This window comes from Muntiacus reevesi, chromosome 3 (genome assembly GCF_963930625.1).
Source record: "Muntiacus reevesi chromosome 3, mMunRee1.1, whole genome shotgun sequence".
NCBI classification, from domain to species: Eukaryota; Metazoa; Chordata; class Mammalia; order Artiodactyla; family Cervidae; genus Muntiacus; species Muntiacus reevesi.
This window is the reverse complement of record NC_089251.1, coordinates 141,609,237-141,629,692: the sequence shown is the minus strand read 5'-3', so window position 1 is coordinate 141,629,692 and position 20,456 is coordinate 141,609,237. Positions and strand designations below refer to the sequence as shown.

At 39.9% G+C, this 20,456-nt stretch overlaps 1 protein-coding gene across 9 annotated transcripts in view; it reads right to left on the bottom strand.

Moving 5' to 3' along the window:
- Positions 1-813: 813 nt before the first annotated feature.
- Positions 814-20,456, bottom strand: part of INO80D (INO80 complex subunit D) — a 67,671-nt gene continuing 48,028 nt past the window's right edge. For all 9 annotated transcript variants that reach the window (XM_065930736.1, XM_065930731.1, XM_065930738.1 and 6 more), the window contains 3 exons: positions 15,129-15,346; positions 14,240-14,397; positions 814-12,814 (listed from right to left, as the gene is read on the bottom strand). In XM_065930736.1, the coding sequence (XP_065786808.1) occupies positions 11,649-12,814; positions 14,240-14,397; positions 15,129-15,346 (1,542 nt within the window). In that variant the 3' untranslated portion in view covers positions 814-11,648. The remainder of the gene's footprint in view (positions 12,815-14,239; positions 14,398-15,128; positions 15,347-20,456) is intronic.

Here is a 20,456-nt window from a genome sequence, read left to right as displayed (position 1 = left end):
AGAGCCCGGGAGCTGCCCGAGAAGCCACCACAATGAGAAGCTCGCTCACTGCAACGTGAGAGTAGTCCTCACTGGCCGCATCTAGAGAAAAACCCATGCAGCAACAAAGACACAGCACAACCAAAAATAAACAATAAAAAATAATTTTTTAAATAGTCAAATGTCCCACAAAAGTAAAAAATCACAAATCTCTACAAGAGGAAAGTGTGATTAGAACATTACTAATTTTTCTTTGTGAATTTTGTCCTAGCCTCTATCAGTACCACACAGTTCCTCAGAATAGAAAATGAAGAGTTCCAACCTACATCTTAAAAAAAAACAAAACAGTAATTCAATTCCAAGGACATACAAGGCAGGCACTTGGCAATGCCTTAAAGGAAGAGTGTTCAAGTTTTTTGTTTGTATTACTTTGGTTATACAACATGAAGTTGTTTTATACTTGTGAAACTATGAAAATGAAGAGAAAAAGGTGTTCCTGATAAATTAAATAGAAACTGACTTGCAAGACCTCCATTATAGTACGTAACAATTTCCAATGCAACTTGTACTTGGATTTCAAGGTTGGATACCACTTTAAAGTCACTTTTGAGTAGCACTTAATTGATCCACAGATATGACACATATTAATCACTGTTAGTTTAACTATAAAGAACCATGAATAAAGCCCCCTGGAGTTCGTGACAAAATATAAGATAAAAAAAACATGTATATATGTCTAGCTAACAAAGGGGAAAAAATCCTTATTCTGGATTAACAGCTTCCATCAACATCCAGGCAAAAGAAATTAAACCAAAAGCAAGGCTACTTCACAGCAAGATTTATTAATACATCCAAAAGAAAGAAAGAAAAATCATTTTGTCACACTATATACAGATAATACATACAGTGTTTTATACACATATTACATCAGTTTTTACACAAGAAAAATATACATAAAAATGTAAACTTTTGTATACAAAAACCCTTAAACAAATTAAACAAGGACCAGAAAACAAAAGGAGACCAATCCATTATTATTTCATCAAATTTTTAAAATGGTAATACAGTACATTCATTGAGATATACATGGAAAATGTGAGCCATCTCTTCTTGTTTAAAGGGAAATTACAAACCAAAGCCCATCATTTCCCCAAATGTGGTCTCCCCACCAGCTATAGCACACCCAATACCATGGATACGCCTTTCCTCAGAACTGGGGGCCCCCTCCCCAAACCTGCCAGTCTCATCTTGCTCCTACAATCTGTGTAGAAACAAGTGGCTTCTAGCTTTTGTGCATATAACTAAGCTTCTAGCCACTATTAACACAGAGAAGAGTCTCAGTTTGTAAGTTCCCTTTAAGCAGCTTTAAATTTTTTTGTATATATATTCTCATATATGGCCGGCTGAACATACTTGTGTGCCAAGGTGGAGGAGAACACTGAAGAGGAAGGGCTTTGAGAACGGCTCGTCCTTGCTACCGTGCAGCTACTGTTAGAAGAGATTTCAAAACTGTGCAACCTGGTGTTTTACCGGTTTTGAGTATGTTACCTCACCTTTGATTTCCCACTGCAACTTGGTTTCAGCGTGCACTTCAGTACTCTGGTTAGTACCATACAACTGCCAAGAGGCTTCTGTTAAAGGCTGCTTCTGATATCAAGTTTCAGCTAAGCTACTCTGTGAAATCCCTCAAACCCCAACTTCTCTATTTGTGTCTTCAGGGGTATTCTTACTCCATGTGTTTTTCATTAACATCTTACAATTTAGGATTGTCCATCTACACTCTTCTCTCTAGAAGGTCTTGAAATGAAATCTGCTGCCAACTCATCACAAAATAAAATACTGAGCAGTTTTTTCTTAGTATTCTTCCATTCAGCATGTCAAATTGATATACTAAGGAAAAAATACCTGAAGCTGTGGGGAGTAAGAATTAAATCTAGGTTGGGTACATGCAAACTTGGAGTTCTTAAAAAAAAATGTCTGGGAAGACCTTTGACTAAATAAATGTAAAACCTGCTTAAGATAGCTTCATGAGAGCTGTCTTTTTTCAAAGTTGAATTTTGAACAAGGCAGAATAACAAGTAGGTGATAAATTTCCCTGCAGCTAGAGAGTAGTTAACTTCCCCCAGGCAAAATGATCTCAATGATCATTAATTATTAATGAAAGGAAGAGGCAAATTGGTGAATTAAGTTGATCTGGGAGATGGTGGATGACATGCGGTAATGGAAATGTTAGGGTTGCTTTATAACTGAAATAAACAGGCTGGTTTGTGGTATATCTCCATTTCAGAGAGAGGAAGACACAGGAGGGTCCTCAAGTGAGTCTCCAGTTCTCTTTCTCTCCTGGGATAGGTGGCATCTTAAAAATGACAGTCTCCCTTTCAGTTAAAAAAAAATAATAACAATAAAAGGAAAAGGAGGAGAAATAAATAATGTGTGGACCTCTTTAGATGAGACTTCTAAATGTTCTTTAAATAACTTTTGATAATGTATTTTAAATCATTACATACAACTGCCATCGCAGTGACAATATTCCAGTAGGGGTAGCATTTTGCTAAATGTAAAAGATTGCCATTTAAAACTCATACATATACATGTGTATATACAATATATCAACACTATTTATATACATATATATCTAGAGAGCAACATTTCATTGCCTTTGAATATCTATATATCCACTCACACAATATATACTAGAGACATAATGTGTGAGTATATAGGAAAGTATATGTACACATGCTCCAACATGTATATATACACTCCTGTCTGTGTGTGCATAAAAGCTTTAAAGGCACAATATATAGGGATGCAAGTTTTCTAGAGAGTTGCAGCAAAGTTAAAACAGAATGTCACAAATGTGAGAAAAGTCAAAAGGAAATATAGCAGAATTCATTACACAAGAATTCATTAAAGCAGTTTCATCATGAAGAAAATGAGTGATAGAATTCAAGAGGCTTTCCATTAAAATGAAAATGGCAAAAGTATGATCAAATCACAAAGTAAAACAAAATTTTAAAATGACAAATCAGTGACAATAAATGACAAAATAAATCTAATGCTAATGTCAATCATAAAATCACAATTTTTTATGTTTTTTCAATTTAAGTAAAACATCCCCAAATTATCTAGGTAAAACTTTCAAAGTAGTTCTGTTTGAATGTTGGTCTTTTGTTTATTGGTTGGTTGTTTTTGAAACAAATGATGCCCAATTCTCAAAATTACCATAAAGTATTGCCAAAATTTATGTCTTCCGCGAAATTTCAGAGACAAGTGAAGTATTAATGAAATATGGTTAGGCCAAATGATTCTGGCGAAAAGGACCTAATAAAGGAGAAAAAAAACAAAGAAGTGTGATTTTTAAGTGGTGAGAGACTGACTTAGAAGTCAATGAAAAAGAAGAATAGTGGGATTGGCGAGTAAGAACAGTTCTAAGAGGAATTCATAAACAAGACTATAATCCTAAGGACTGCCATCTTTGTATGCTCTGATGATTACGCTAGACTGTCCCTCTTCTTGCTTACAGAATCCGCAATTCTCCAAAGATGTATAATCTTGCTTAACAAAGGCTGTTTATCTATTATACACACACTTTTTTTTTTTTAGGGAAATATATGTATATAGATTTATCTATACACACACATATACATACGTGTATATATAGATTTATACAAATGTATAAATAAACATAATACTTCTCAATCTTTCCATTGACAAGGCAAGTTCACATTCAGCAAAGTGCCACCACATCCCATATACACATCTCTGTACAGATATACACAAAAGGGCTTTGTTTCACCCTTCAATCGGGGGAATTTATTCTAGCAAATCCCATTAACCAGTAACTGAAGGGAGAAATCGCACCAATACAACCCCCCTTCTTTCATTTGCATGCATATGTACAAGAAATACGTAGATTTTTAAAAAATCCATAAAGCAAGAGTGAATGAAACTGGGAGATGCTGCAAAAAATACAACTGTAAAAACAACATACAAAAAGCTTTCCTAGGTCTTGAGTCTATCTAAAATGAATGAGGCTTCAAAGATAACAACAAATCCAGATGTTATTTATCAGAAGTTGTTTTAACATGTTTCAAAGTACATGATTTTTTAATATTAAAAATAAATGCGATCGGAGCATTTAATAAAACTCTAGCTTCGACTATTTTAGACCACCAGACACTCCAGTAATGAATGTATAGCAAAAATGACAAAACTTAAAATACAGGAATGCATTTTTTAAAAATTGCATATAAACCAGGTAAAAAGTCAAGGGTAGCGTAATTTTCCTATAGCCAAAATATGGTGGTTTGGGGGCATGCTAACTTCATAAATAACAACACAACTGAGTAATTAAAAAAAAAATTTGGAAATAACTGAAATCAACCCAGCTTTGAAATGTGCGTGGTGAAATGATCCCACCAACTCTAAACAAAGGAGCCCCTTTAAAAATGGCATTCTTTATAAAAGGCCTCTACTTTTCCTAATTTCACCAAGAAAAGGTGATCGATAATATTTTATAACTCAGAATATGAAGAAATCTATTATTAACATAAAAAAGGTTCAACTGATCTCTGGTCCCATCACCCCAATAGATAAACACAGCTCATGTCCAGGTCTGTTTTTCTCTTATTTTTACACTCAAAAGCAAGAGGCTGGTCTTAGAACCTGCTGTTTCTTGTGTTATTTTAAAAACATAGCATAAGCTAATCAAAAGCTTGAAATAAAATGCACATGATATCAGAGCTAGCCTTTTAACATAACACAATCAAGAATTTGGTGTATTTATACAACAGAGACAATGAGAAAGGAACTCCAACACCCTCAACTAAATAAATCATATTTCTACCATACATTCTGTTGCCTTTCTCTTTTTACGTAAGCACATTTATCTCTCTCATACACGTGCCCCCAATGTATATTTTTGCATGTGTGTAAAAACACAGACAAATACATGCACACAAGTACTTTAATTCTATTTTTAAGTCACAGTGGGAATTCCTTAGTGAGGAGGGATAAAAAGTTCCTGAATAAGACACTGAGAACATCTAGATTTATTATTTTTCCTATTTTACTTCCCAACTTACAGAATAAACTGTAATTAAAAGAATAAATCCATAGGAAATAAAAGAGGTCTTAAAAACTTAATTTACAAATTCCAGCTACAGTAGTTGGGAGTTTTTACTTGATCTATGTATTTCTATTTACCCTGTAACTAAGCTTCTAGCCATCTTAAGTGTAAACCACAGATCATTTACTAAGGAAACGTGATTTCTCAACGGTTCTATGAGCAGTAATAAATGGTCTAAAGGTGTTCTACATTTTGAGGCCCCAGGATATCCTTCTATCTTATATATCTGCAAGGTAGCAAAGGATAGTTATACACCTTGACACGGCAAAGATCCAGTGTAAAAAGGTGCTTCACTAGTTTGTTTTGTCAAAAAAAAAAAAAAAAAAAGCTCATATATAATTTTTTAGCTATTAAACACATAGCCAACATAATTCATTACACTCAATACAGCTTTAGTATAAAACTTATAATTTATGAGGTGATGTTAATAGCATAAATTAATATACCTTTTCTCTTAAAATCTACAATAAGTATTCTGAAAGCTCATTGGGGAAGGAAATTTTTAAATAAAAGTTTTAAAGCTGTGCATGGTGGGAAAGGATTCTGTATGCTGAGGCTGAGATGAGAGCCTGAAGGAGAAGGAGAAGCGTCCCAAGCAAGAAGACATCATGGGCTACGGAACCAAACATTTTCTCTTTCCTGCACTCTCTCAATGATGAGTCACCTTTAGTTGCTTTTAAAACTAATTTCTTATTTTAAAAACTGCCCTAATTTCCACAAGGAATCCCTGAGACATACTCAACACTATACAGTGAAAAGAATTATCACTGTTGAGAGGAACTGATTCAACCCTTCCGAGCAGATGAAGACAACATCCTAAGTACCGAACGTTCCCATCCCTTTCAGGCTCATCAGCTGGAGCCAACTGTACTGCAATGACGCAGGGTGGAGTCATGTCAGGGCAAATCAGTCTATTCTCCAAGTAAAAGCAAGGGTGGTGTTTAAACTGCATTGGAGCCTTCTGCACTGCACGTTGAAAAGTTTTCCATGGGGAACTTTGGGTGGGTCCATACAGAGCCTACTTCAGTGGTCCCCAGCTTAAAAAAAACACAAAGAACCAAGTGAAAGGGTTCTCTTGGGCCAGGAGCAGTACAGATCATGCATGTGTGTGTATGCACGTACTTCAGTGCTGGGGGTGGGCTGAGCAAGCAGGCAGAAGGGAAAAACGGAAGGAAAGCTGTGCTCGCCTACTTTGCTAAGAGTGAGACGGTTTCTCTTAGAAGACTGTTCTCCCAGACTGCATTTGAGATCACCACAACGCTGCCATTCAAAACAGTCCCAAGCTTTGGGAACCTGGGGGGAAAACAGTCATCCCGCATTTGCTCTTTCACTCTCTCTCAAATGCCACATTTCCTTTTATTTACTCTGTATCACGGTGCAGAGAGAGGGAAGCTAACAAAAATCAGAGTAGGAGTAAAAAGAGAGAATTTTTGCTATCTAGAAATAAGGCTAAGTTTGACCCACAATTTTTGCATTAATGACACTGGTTATTAGAAGAGACATAATTACTCTTTTATGTTTTATGTTTTCTTTCCTAACTCACTGATCAGAAAAAAACTTGAGATATTCAAATATATTCTTCACTGATCTCTTATTACACATCTTTTGAAAGACAGCATTATAAAAAAAAAAGTTGCTTTAATTTACTAAACGTGGATTTTGTGTCCCTCCAATACATGATATTGGGCTTCCCTGGTGGCTCAGAGGGTAAAGCATCTGCCTGCAATGCGGGAGACCCGGGTTTGATCCCTGGGTCGCAAAGATCCCCTGGAGCGAAGGAAATGGCAACCCACTCCAGTATTCTTGCCTGGAGAATTCCATGGACAGAGCAGCCTGGCAGGCTACAGCCCACGGGGTCGCAAAGAGTTGGACACGACTAAGCGACTTCACTTCACTTCAATATATGTATGATATGGGAAATCTTTATAAAGTCCAAGGTATTAAGCAGTCACCATATTGTTTTACTTTTCTATAGCATACCCATTAAAATTCAGTTGTTTTCAACGTATTGAGAGAAGGGGGAAAAAAAAACCTGTGTTCTGTCACATATATATTCCCACACTCACCCTTCTCCAAGAAATATAATTCTCGGCAGGAAAAAAAATCCTTGGAGCAATGTAGCTGTCTGCGATGAAACATTCGGACTGACTACACTTTCCTCCAGGGAATCCTTTAAATTGCCTCATTTAACTGCAGAATTCTGTTGACCATTTAAACGACCACTGCATTATTTCTATATACACCAGATTAAAAACAGAATTTAATAAAAGTGTTAAAAGAAGTCTAAAGAGAAAGAGGATGAAGAAACCAGAAACTAAATACCTAAACAAATTTTAAATGAATTTCAAACCTATTAGCTTGAAATGATAGTTTAGTGTTATTAATAGCCTCAGCTCTTTGCAATACCAAACCACAGCAATCTTTTCAACTAACTTGGAGAAAAAGGCAACTTGCCTCCCATAAACACTGCGGATCAAGCTACCACCACCATCTCCACCCCACAAGGCAGAGACACAGGAAGGACCGCAGGCAAGTATCAGCGAACTTACAGGATGGGTGTGACCTACACAGGCTCAAAATCTAGTGCCAAATGATAAAAGCCCAATGGTATGGATCAATAGAAAAATTTTTTTCAGATAAGAAGAAAATCACACAGCTAGGGTAGCTGTGTGTATCATGGACACTGTCTTTGTCTCTGTGGATTACGATCACAGACCGAACAACCTCTGATAGGGAAAAGCTTTAGTCACAGAAAATGATGCTGCTTAACTTGCAGTTGAGAGACTGGGCTTCTTTAAGAAATAAATCTTATAAATAATTATTTGGCAAAGATAAAGTATTCGCTTTCTTTAGCCTTAAACCACTCAAGACAATAACTATGATTTTAAGGAGAAGAAATTTTTTTTTCCAACTTTATGTCCATACCTACTCTTTGCTTCTCATTAAATTATACTCTTTTCATGGAGGGACACTAGGCACATCACACTGCCTGCCAACATGAAATTGCTCAGGAAGTCATTTATGAGACAGTTCTAGTTCACATGGTAGGTTACTAGAGAAAGGAATCCTTTGCCATATAAGCTATGTGGTGAGAATTAGAAAATTTTTCCATTGCATAGTCTGTCACATGATGGGTTACATGTAATTGCTATTTACTACTGTGGATTGTTTACTAAGTACATCATCTACCCAGATGTGCAAATTGCTAAGCCATTTGTACAGAGGAAAATCAATGTCTTAAGTACTTTAACTAAAATAATATTAACAGTTATGTAGAGAGTGTAAAGGAGAAAAACACATCTTTCCTTCGGATGCTATAGATCACAGCCAGTGAGCATTATACATTAGCATGGAATTCAGATTCTCAGAGCACAGAATGTATCCATTAACTGCAGCAACTTTATAAATTGAATCACATTAACACAATCTAACTGGCCTTTATAAATGGTCCCAAAGAACTACAGAACAGTGAACCTTCTTTGTCACTACTTCTCATGAGCTTAACACTAAAATGAAAGCTAGTATTCACATAATTAGATAGAACCTTATATAAAATTTGTTTCTGATTCCAGTATTGCCTTATTGGAGCAATAAGTGCTATTTTAAAAGACACTAATTTTCTTATTTCTGGAGTAAGATATTTCATTCCTCTCTTTACATGTTAATAGTAAACCCACTACTAAGAGACTAAAATTGCTCCATTAGCTAAAACAACAACGTAACGGTTATCTCTGGGTTCACAAATGTTCTTCTCCTTCCAAAAAGGGACTCACAAGAAACAGCAAGAGTAAAGTGAATCGCAAGCTCGAATATTTGTTTTGAAGTAGACAAAGTGAGAAGAAAATTTTGTTTTTTTGCTACTTTCTTAAATCTACATGGGTACTTTCTACAGGTGCCCTTTCTTCAGCTATTATTGTGGGCATCTACACAAAAATGAATTTACTCAAAAGTTTTTGGTGTGAAGCTGTAACTGGCAACATTCCTGATCATTTCATGCCTCCTTACCAGAAAGCAAGAAAGGGCGTAAAAATGCACAGAAAACAGAAAATTGCAAACAATAAAATGTGCAACTTACTGCAAACTCAGTTTTGATAACTGAAGAATTTTAAGCAGCTACCACAAGGGACAAATTGCCAGAAAAATTCAAATCGACATCCCATGACTTTCCTTCACTGTCAAAGAAGGGCTGATAAGAAAGTTAGTGTGTATGTACCACTTTCACCTCCGTAAAAAAGAAAGTCAACGGGCTGCTCTGCTACACCTGTGATTAGCACACAATGGAGACAGAAGCGAATCACTAGGAATGGACAATTAGCATGTGATGGTTATAATGGGATGTGAAGAGTTCAGTGAACTAAATGACACTTGAGCAGAGGTAACTACTCGTAATCATTTCATTACAGTACATTAAAATTAAAAAGCTTACTAACATAGGTTCACAGGTGAGAAACATTCAAATTATCTGTTCTCACCATTCAGAATAAAAATTTACGGTGCTACCAAATATAATTTTGCTTTGTGACATAATTTTATAATTTAGAAATTTCTCAATCTGCAAAAAAGGCAAAGCTATTAAAAAATAAATCTCCCAATCAATTATCATGATTAAAAAAAAAACTAAATATATTACAAACATATTTTTGGCCCACAAAAAGAAAACTTCAATAAATACAAAATAGGGCATTATCATGATTTCATACAGTCATGTGACATTTTCCCCTCCATAATCTCAGGCACGTAGTATCTGCATAATGCCTGCTGATCACCATCATTCCTTTAAAAAGCAGAGAAAGAAAAGCTTTCAAAAGAAGGGACTGGTTAGAATTAGCATGGCATAAAGAGAAATACATAGAGGAAGTAGGAAAATACATCCAAATCTTTACCTATTGAAAAGGAATTAAGATCAAATATTCCCTGACAAATGAGTTATTATATCACATCATTAATAGATATGTTCTCTCTACGCATATTTTAAAATATATATATGTAAATTAGACTAGATTCAGGTATAAATAGCCAATGGTATCTCAAGGGACAGTGAAACTTCTCAGCAAAAGCAGAGAACAGATGCCTTTAAAATCTAGCTCCACCCTTGGGCGGAGGGTGGGGGGTTGGGGAGAAGGCAGGTTAAAAAGAAACCTCACATATTCATTTCATAGTCACCAACTTACTAAACTATCCAATATGATTTTTAACCTTCAAGATCTGGTATTTCAAAAAAATTCCCCAAACTTAAACCTAAATACTTAAAATTATTTTAGAAGTACCAAAGGGTAAGATTTATGTCTAGTTTCCATATTTTGCTTTGAAAGAAAACTTTTAAATGTGTATCCTTCAGATATTACATGTCACTTCACAACTGGTACATTGATTCTACAAATGTCATTAACATTTTACAAACTTTACCAAAGAATCACTACTGTAAACATGAAAAATCCCAAAGCAAAAGATGGATCAAGGAGTTCACAGATCCCATCTCTCCAAACCAATCTTGAACTATCCTGCTTTTCACATCAAAATATTTTCTTTAATTACATCTTGAGAATATATTCCATGGGAAGAGGGATTCAGAAACAAATGCATGTCTAAAAAGGCAATACAACCAACCACCAGACCTCAGAATCGCAGCAACCCTGCAGTCCCTCTGGCCAAGCTCTTTGCCACATCCGCAGGGCACTGAGGTGAATTCAGCTTTTTGTGTTCTGGGCTAACTTAGCAGGAAAGGGTTGTGCTACTCACGCCGCCAGACCGTCACCCTTCTCCATTCACCAAGGTCGGCTAACTCAGTGGGAAAGAATGGCCAACCTTATTAGGGCTCTGAGATGTGGGAAAGCAGAAGAGACTTCTACTTATTAGGAAATAAGAAAAAAAAAAAAAAAAACCACCACCACCAACAATGGGACAGCTGCTTCCTGCCCTGCACAGAAATACACGCGTGGGTGCACACACAAACACAGGCAGTCAAAAGACTAATTCTTTTTCTTTTTAATTAAACATGATCACAATTAGGAATGGAATCCTGGCCTCATGTGGTGTTTGTTGAGCAGTTGGTGCTAAGTCAGAGGCTTGAATCTGCCTCTGCACACCATTTGCCATCTCTTACACAGAACTCGGTGAACAGGCTCATTCTAGCTAGAACCACCTGTGTCAAGACCTGGTATCAGAATGGAAAGCACTGATCTGCGATACTAGGAAATAGTAAAGGGCACTGGTAATCTGAGGTATCTTCCACTTCTAGGACTTGCTGCTGAAAGTCGATTCGATCCAGTCACTGTGCTGAGCCGCTAAGGAAACCATTGGGGGGAGGGTGGACCCGCCAGGAGGGAACGAGCACCAGTGCCAAGGAGCACACGTGAACACTGAAGCGAGGTCCACCGCCGGGGAACTTGTTTTAACTGGAAAGGGGGAGTTCTCCTCTAGTCCCCGTCTGTTATGTTTAAAATCTTCTTTAGGAAAAAGGGGAGGGGGGGCGGGTGATACAGAGGGAAAGGAAGATAGAAAACACCGGGTTCCCCACCTGCCTGCAAAGACACAGACACGCTCAGTTAGGGGAGGTGAAGGGCGAGGACGCGTTATTGGTACTTGTAGCTGTGGCACCGGTTACTGTGAAGCCTGTGGGAGGCGCTATCGAGCTGTGGCTGGGCTGCAGGTCCTTGGGAATGCCACTGTGAGAACTCAGCTGGTGGCCGAAGGCTGCGCTGAACTGAGGGAGTTGCTGCTTGGGGGAGGTGGAGGCCAGCAGCTCAGCGGAGGGCCCCATGCCGCTGAAGCTGGTCTGCGGCAACCCCGGCAGCACGCTGGAGCTGCTGGGGGTCGCGGTGGCGAAGGCAGGCTGTGTGGTCTCTGAGTTCGAAGTGGTGGGCGGCGTGGAGAGGGAGGTGGAGAGAAGGTGCCCGTCGGCGACGAGGAGGTTGCTGAACGGAGAGGGGTCTCCGAGGCTGACGGGGAGATTGCCCCAGTGAGTTCTGGGGTTCACGACCCCTCCGAGTGGCACCTCGAGTGGCGTCGGGAGCAAGTGCGGCGCCATGACGGGCATCTCGGCTGAGAAGGTAGCTGCCATGTTGTCGCCAGAGTAAGATGTCGTGTGGGGAGAGGTGATGTGGTCGCTGTAGGGAGACGGCACGTGCTCGCTGTCGTAATGGCTTCCAGGGGGCGAGGAGTGTGAGTGATCACTGCTGTATTGCTGTCGTGAGGTGATTAGGTCATCTGCCTTGCTCAGCAGCTGGGCAGGATGTGGCCTCTGGGAGGCATGGCTGCCATCATGAAGTCCATGAAACTGTCCTGGGAAGGCTCTCTCCCCGAGGGCACTCTGGCTCATCAGAGTGGCAGAAGTAAGGCCGACGCTGGCGGGGGCAGAGAACTGCCCCTGGATCTGCCCTGCCAGGGGTGTAGGTGGGTTAGACAAGGTGGCCGAACGGAGCAGGCTCTCATCCAGCTCTAGGCTAGAGAAGTTGTCGTGGACTATACGCCCGTTCAGCAGCTCCCCCAGGTCCGTGTTGACCTCTCGGCTCAAGGACGGGATCCCCGACGCGCCCGTCCCCGTGGAGAACACCCCTATTCCTCTGTCTGACAGCTCCTGGACCGGCACGCCATCTGACTGGGTGAGCACCCCAATGGTACTCAGGCACTCGAGAGAAGTCACGGCCTGCAAGGCCCGTTCAAGTTCCTCGGCCTCTTCGGTGGTGGGGAGGAGGTCTCCGTTCTTTCCTGGGTGAACAAGAGCTATGGACAAGTCAGCGGGGCTTCCACCATCCTGACCACGAAAACCACACACTGGAACTATCTGTCACGACATTCGACTAAGGACCGGGTTGGAGGGCAAGAGCGACATATGCACAGCAGGACAGGCGAGCCTGAACCAATCTTCGGATCACTGGCATCACTCTCAGAGCCACCTCAGCACAGTGTTCAGTGCTCAGGGACCTAAGGATTACCTATTCAAAACCCGGGGTGACTATCTGACTACAGGCATGTTTTTACCCAAAGTTATACTGAGATGTTAAAAGAGAAAACGTATCAATCGGTTCACATTTGAGACAAAATGCTATGCAGAAGGAGCCCCTTTAGCTCTTCTGCTCTTGGGCTGTTTCAGCTAGAGGGACAGCCATGAACCCAGATCACAGAACTCACACATGTATCTCAGCACAAAAGCAAGCGCTCAGCTCACTTCGTTGGTTACCTTTTCCCACTTTTCTGTGTTACTCTCTGCTCCTCCCCTCTCACATGTCTCCCATTTCTAAGGAATTTTCATAAAATAGAAGCTACACTGATTTCCTTTCTAATATCAAAAAATCTACTGTTAGGAATTGGAGTAATCACTGTAAAAATATCCAGTTTTTAATGGTGAAGGAAACATTCTCAGAGTAGAAAAGATTTCCCTTGAAAGCACTAAACAGTTGGTGGGGTTAAGCAAACTTTGTTGTGGAAAAGTGCACTTCAACTGAAGTACAGGGTGGGGTATCAAAAGGAAGACAAGTTCTGAAAAGTTCAATAAACTCAAGTTTAAAACGTCTTTATTCAAAAATAAACTAAAGTAGGGGCATTCCCTGGCCATCCAGTGATTAGGACTCAGCACTTTCACTGCCATGACCCCTGGTCAAGGAAGTAAGATCCCACATGCCATGCAATGTAGTCAAAAAAAAAAAGGTTAGAAAATAAACAAACTAAAATTACTGATTTGGGGCTTCCCTTGTGGCTCAGTTGCAATGCAGGAGACCCGAGTTCAATCCCTGGGTCAGAAAGATCCCTTGAAGAAGGGAATGGCAATACACTTCAGTGTTCTTGCCTGGAGAATTCCATGGACAGAGAAGCCTGGTGGGCTACAGTCCAGGGGGCTGCAAGAGTTGGACTCAATTTAGCGACTAAACCACCACCACCAACACCACCACTCACTTTAAAGGAATAACGTTATAAACCTAGCTATCAAACCTACTGATTTACTGAGCCTATATTATCATTTAAAAAAAAATGTATACCTTCTAAAGAGACTAAAACAGCTTCAGCACTTTATATTTTCTGTCCACATTACATGTGAGGAGGAATACTTTGGACACATTTTAAAAAAACTTATTGCCCTTTTTAAAAAAATTCATTTGAAAAACCAGTTTTCTTGAATCAAAATACTGACCGTACCTTCAAAAAAATCGAAATCTTGTAAGTCATCAGGTAGCCGTGGAAGGACGTCAGAGAAGTCCTCCTGGTTCAATTCCAAGTCGTTTGGAATGTCGGTGATCTCATTGGCAATGTCATCCGGCAACTCATCAGCGCTCAGCTCCGGTGTGGACGGGCTCCTGGGGAAGATGACATGGTTAGCCCACCACTCCCACTTTACCTTCACACCAAGTCACCGGAAGCAGAAATGGAAAATCCTAACTCAAAATAATCTCCTCGCCTACTTTAAGATCTGAAACCAGAACGGCAGACCTCACCATATGCAGTCACATATTTCTGCAACTTTTCACCCATGTATTAAGAGAAGGAAACCATTTTGAGATACTATTTTTACTGCAAATTAGTAGAATGAATTGCAGTTTGGTGTACTAGTAGAACGAATTACAATCTGGTCTATCAAGTGTGTCTTACTACTTTCTGGTAGAATTTTAAATCTGGTCAAAATAATTTTTAAAAAAAGATGAAAGAGATAAAATTGAAATTTGCAGCTGAAACAGAGGCATCCTTCATCGGGTCAAAATGCTTACCCCCTGTCAAAATTAATAATGCATCACATTTCTGATGGAATGTTTCTGTTGGAACATATATGCAATTTCTGTTGAAATAGAAAAATCTGAGAATAGACAATTAAACTCCCAAAATCAGCATCTGCTCTCTTGGGTTTTAATCAAAAACTTTACTTCAGATCTAAACACGTCAGGTATCTGGTGAAAACCCTACTGGAAACTACAGAGTCTAGGCTGATACACCACAGGGTGCCTTTAGCCTACTTCCAACAGGAAAGGAAGCTGATGTTCTAAGAACAATCAGAACACGTAAAGGAGACATGAGCCTTGGTGCAGAAACTGACCGCATGTGGGAGGCCTCCACTGGCAGTGAGACGCTGGTGGGCATGCTGAGGTTCCCCTGGGGGACTGCAGGGGGGATGGGCTTCTGGGGTCGACGAGGTCCACGCCTTCTCTTCTTCTTGTGTTTTTTGGTAAGTGCAGGAGGCTTGGTTTTTTTCCTGGGTTTCCTCTGCTGCTGGTGCTGAACTTTACGGGAGCTATCTCCTCTCAAGAAATTATCCTTTGGAATGAATAAACAGGTATTTTTAAACTCAGATTATTTGGGAAAAAGCAAACCGCTATCTGAAAAACATACTTATATCTCTTATTATTTTATACAGTGCCCCAAACTATGTATAACAATAATTAAATGAATAAGAAATTCATTTTAAAATTTAATTCACATCAATTCACTATATACATAAAGCTCATTCCACACTTATAGGCATTGTCACAGGTGCTGTAGTACAAAAGAACTGAATAAAACTTGATTTGCGCTCCAAGGAAACTTACTTGGTATCCCATGGGAAAAACATGAATACGAGTATACGTAAATACTATAGGAAAAACTGGGCGATGATGATGTAAATACCGTCTAAGGGTATGCAAATGGAAAATTCATTATCTGTAGTTATGTGGGATTAAAGGATAAACAGGACTTTCTGTTGTTGGGATAAGGGGGAAGATCACTCTAAGCTAAAGGAAATAGCACAAATGAGACAAAAAGGACAGCAAATAACTGGGTATAGACTGTTGCTTGGGGATATGATGGAGGGTCAAATATAAAAGCCAGCTGTAAGGAAGTCTGGCACCAGCTCCTGACTCTGAATACTCTGCTCAGGATTTTAAACTTCATTTTATAGGCAATGGGGAATGATTTTTGATGACAGCAGACATTTTTAAAAGGATTAACTGGACTTCCCTGATGGTACAGTGGATAAAAATTCGCCTGCCAATTCAGGAGACGTTGGTTCGATCCCTGGTCTGGGAACATCCCACATGCTGCGGAGCACAACTAAGCCTGTGAGCCACAACTACCGACCTGCGCTCCAGAACCTGCGAGCTGCAACCACTGAAGCCCATGTGTTACAGCCTGTGCACCACAAGAGTGTAGCCCCTGCTCTGTACAAGAGAAAGGCTGTGCAGCAACGAAGACCCAGTGCAGCCAAAAAACGATAGGGATGATAATAAAAGGATTAACTATCCTGGTAGTAGCAAGATAAATGAATAAAGAGAAGAGGCAAGTGAGTGAAGGCAAAAATTCCCATCAGAGGGCGATTTCAACAGATACTAGAAGATAAACAGCGGAGGGCAAAGTGAGCAAGAACAGAAAAGCAAGGGCTTGCTGAGAGAGAATCCTCACCATATGACAGCTGCGTGGAAGTGGTGAGGATGAGGGGAAGACAGAACTCTCAAGTGCTTCTAGAGTTTCTAGTTGAGGTGATTGTTAGGTGAGGATGCTGTTCGTGGGATACAGAACACAGCAGAATAAACAGAATCAGAGTTGAGGAATTCAGCTGGGCTCACAGATGGTTTGAGGTGTGAAGATGGCCAGGGGCGGCAGGAGAAAATTGAGTCTGGTGCGCAGCAGGCAAGAAAGGGATGGAGGGGTAGACTCGAGAGTCGCGATACAGTGGGAGTCCTTCAGATAATTCACGTGGACCAGGGTGACAAGGTAAAGAGAGAAGACAATGGGGACAGAGCTTTGTAAAACTGCTGCAGTTAAGTGAGGAGGGAAAGGAAGAAGAACCAGCGAGAACAAGGAACTTGCAATATAACTAGCTTTCTTCAGCTAGTACCCTTAAACCTGAATACATCTCATCAATTCCCAGATGCACATTTTACTATCTGCAGTTAGGGAGCATTTTACAAGAATGGCATATCATTATCTCTATCAGCCAGGTGATGGTCATTACAGCTGGTGCTGCCTACATGTTCAAAGTTGGTAATAGCTCTCTGTGCTCTTCCTTGTTTGAACTGAGGTTTGCGCACTGCTGGTTTTACATGTAGAGGAAAAACATGGGTATGCAGAAAGGCAAAAAGGAAACAGGGGAGAAAATTGTTATTAGCGAAGCAAATATTCATTGTTAAAAAACCGACCACAATCCCCACCTCTACCTTTTTTTTTTGCAAAGCAACAACCAAATGAGAAAGGAAAATAATCACGAAGAGAACAAAGCTGTGTTATATACAAAGCAGATGTTATATACTGCCTTTCACACATCAAGAATTAGCTGAAATCAGGAGTGAAATAGAAGATAAAAATATTTATGTCTAAGTCTAAAAAAGCTATTTTGATAAGTATAAAATAAAAAATTTTAAGTGATAAGCAATGCACTGTGCAACATTTTTTCCATCTTGGTGGTATATAAAATAACTGTGGTTTCTACGATTGATGTCACCTTTGAGTTGATAAGTTCAGTAATAACTTTTATAACCAAATACATTAAAAGATCTGAAGACTAATAAGTATCAGTAGCAACAAACATACTCAAAGCAAGAAAGAATAAAGTTAAGCATAAATCCAAGAAATCTAAAAGAAGTCTAATCCCAGCCAAACACCTGAATCCAACACAATTACAAACTCAAAAGTCACAAACAAATTTAGAAAACAACAGAAGACAGGCTACTTTCCAGCCCCTGTAATTCCTTTTGGTTCAACACTTGATGTCTACACTTTTTATGCCCACTATGCAGTGAATAAGCAGCTGCCAATCCCCACCAGGAGCTGGCATGCACTCCAGGATCTCCCTCTAGGACCAGTGCGGGTCTTGAATATGAGGAAGTCAGAGAGCTCTAGTTAAAAATATACAAGCCCTACTAGTTCTGGTTCTAGGCTTCTTCCTTACTCTTCTAAGCTTATGCTGTGTATCCTGGCAACACGCCACACAGAACTGCCCATGACTGAGGCCCCGCCTGGCTCTTGCTACCCCCTTACTGGCTCCTCCAGAAAGCCTGTGAGCACCTGTGTCCTGGAGGCATTCCTAAAGCCAAATGCTCCTTCACCTACCCAGCATTCTCAACTGTCCCCTTCTATGAATATTTCTCTGCAGGACAACAGCCCATTTAGTACCTTACCCTCTGTTCTACAAGCTCCTCCCTGGTGAATAGCATGTTCTGTCTGCCAGCCTGGACCTCGTATAGCTTGAGTCTTTTCTAACAAATGGCTGTCCCATCCAGTGGCTGAGTCTAGTTCAGAATCTCCCCCCACCCCACAAGCCATGTGCCTACCAATAATTTATTCAACAATTACTTATGGAATATCTTTGCTCTAAGCACTCCAGATACAGCAATGAACAAACAACATTCCTGCCTTTGTGAAGTTTACATTCTAGTAGGGGGATTCGGAAAATAAATGAATAAATAACATTAGGTAAATACAAATGTTAGGAAGGAAAAAAGGTAGGGTATGAAGATTCCCTGGTGGCCCAATGGTAAAGAACTTGCCTGCCAATGCAGGAGACTTGGGTTTGATCCCTGGTTTGAGAAGATCCCCTGGTGAAGGAAATGGCAATCCACGCCAGTATTCTTGCCTGGGTTTCCCTGATAGCTCAGTTGGTAAAGAATCAGCCTGCAATGCAGGAGACCCCGGTTTGATTCCTGGGTCAGGAAGATTCACTGGAGAAGGGATACACTACCCACTCCAGTATTCTTGGGCTTCCCCTATGACTCAGCTGGTAAAGAATCCACCTGCAATGCCGGAGACCTGCGTTCAATCCCTGGATTGGGAAGAATCCCTGGAGAAGGGAAAGGCTACCCACTCCAGTATTCTGGCCTGGAGAATGAAATGAAGGAGTGAGACACGGAGAATTTGGGAAAAGAACATTCCAGGAAAAGACAAAAACAAGTACAAAGCCCCTGAGATGGGAGGGTGCTATGCTGTGCTAAGTTGCTCGGTCATGTCTGACTTTTTGCGACCACCATGGACTGTAGCCCACCAGCCTCCTCTGCCATGGGGATTCTCCAGGCAAGAATACTGGAGTGGGTTGCCATGCCCTCCTCAAGATGGAAGCATACGTAAAGTGTTTAAGAAAGAGCAAGAAGGCCAGTGTTGCTAGAGCTCTGGAGGTGAGGAGAGGGTGTAAGATGAAGCTGGAGAGGTTGCTAGGGCCAGATGAGGAAGTGCTTCATAGGCATGATTAAGAATTTTGAACTGGATTCTAGATTCGATGTGAAGCAGGGAACTAAAACGCTCAGATCTACATTCTGAAAGGCCTGCTCTAAACGCTACATACTGAACGATTCCATTTATAAGACACTGGAAAATGTAAACAGAGACAGAAGCAGATCAGTGGGGATAAAAAGGGCTGACTACAAAGGGCAGCACTAGAGACTTCGGCGGGGGATGATGAACTATTGTGTATCTTGATCACAGTGGTGTTTATGCAACTGTATGCACTGTCAAAATTCACAGCACTATACATTGAAAAGAGAGAACTTTATTATATGTAATTCAAAGACAGGGGACCCATGTACATGGTCTACACTGGCTGATATGCAAGCAACACATGGGGGCAGGAGGCATGGCACGTGGAAGGGAGCCTAATTAGGAGACTATTACGATAATGTAGGGAAAGATGATGGCATGTAGTTGGAAAGTAGAGCCACAAGATTAGCATGGTTTTTACCGTCCAGAGTGTCTCACTGGTGGACTGATGGAATACAAGTGTTGCTATACTCTCTCATGTAACTTTTCACTTAAAAACAGCTTAAACTAGTGTCAGATTCTACAACTGCCTCCAGAGAGAAAACCATTTGTATCACTGTAAAAACTTTGCATTGAAAATACCTTTTGAAAACCTGATTAATATAATTTTATTTACACTATATTTTTATTGTATAAAATAAATATTATTTTATGACTAAGTTTATTACACTAATTCAACCTTATGTTTGCCCAGCTGAATTTGTCTAAGTAGAATATTTAACCAGCTGAAAAGAATAAACTGCTTTCAGTTTCTTTAGAAGCATTCACATAATTGTTATACTGATCAACTCACTGAATCAATAAAGCAGATCCTGAAGTACAGACCACCACTATTTAACAATATTTTCCTAGTCTTATTAGAAATATGCTAGAATGGTGATTATTTACTTCAGTGGTTTGAAAGCTACAGAGCCCATGTTACCAAGGGTCCATGAGACCAGCAATGAAGGTCCTCAAAAGTGGTTCAAAAAACATACGGAAGTCATTCTTTAACAATGATAAAGCCTCAATGAGCTAACAAAAATGTCTTTATTTTAAATGCTAAAGTAATTACTCAACATCTGTATGCTTAGTTTAGTATACAACATTTCAAAATATATGGTCAATAAAGGAAATCTAAAAAACAAAAGACGTTCAGGAAGAA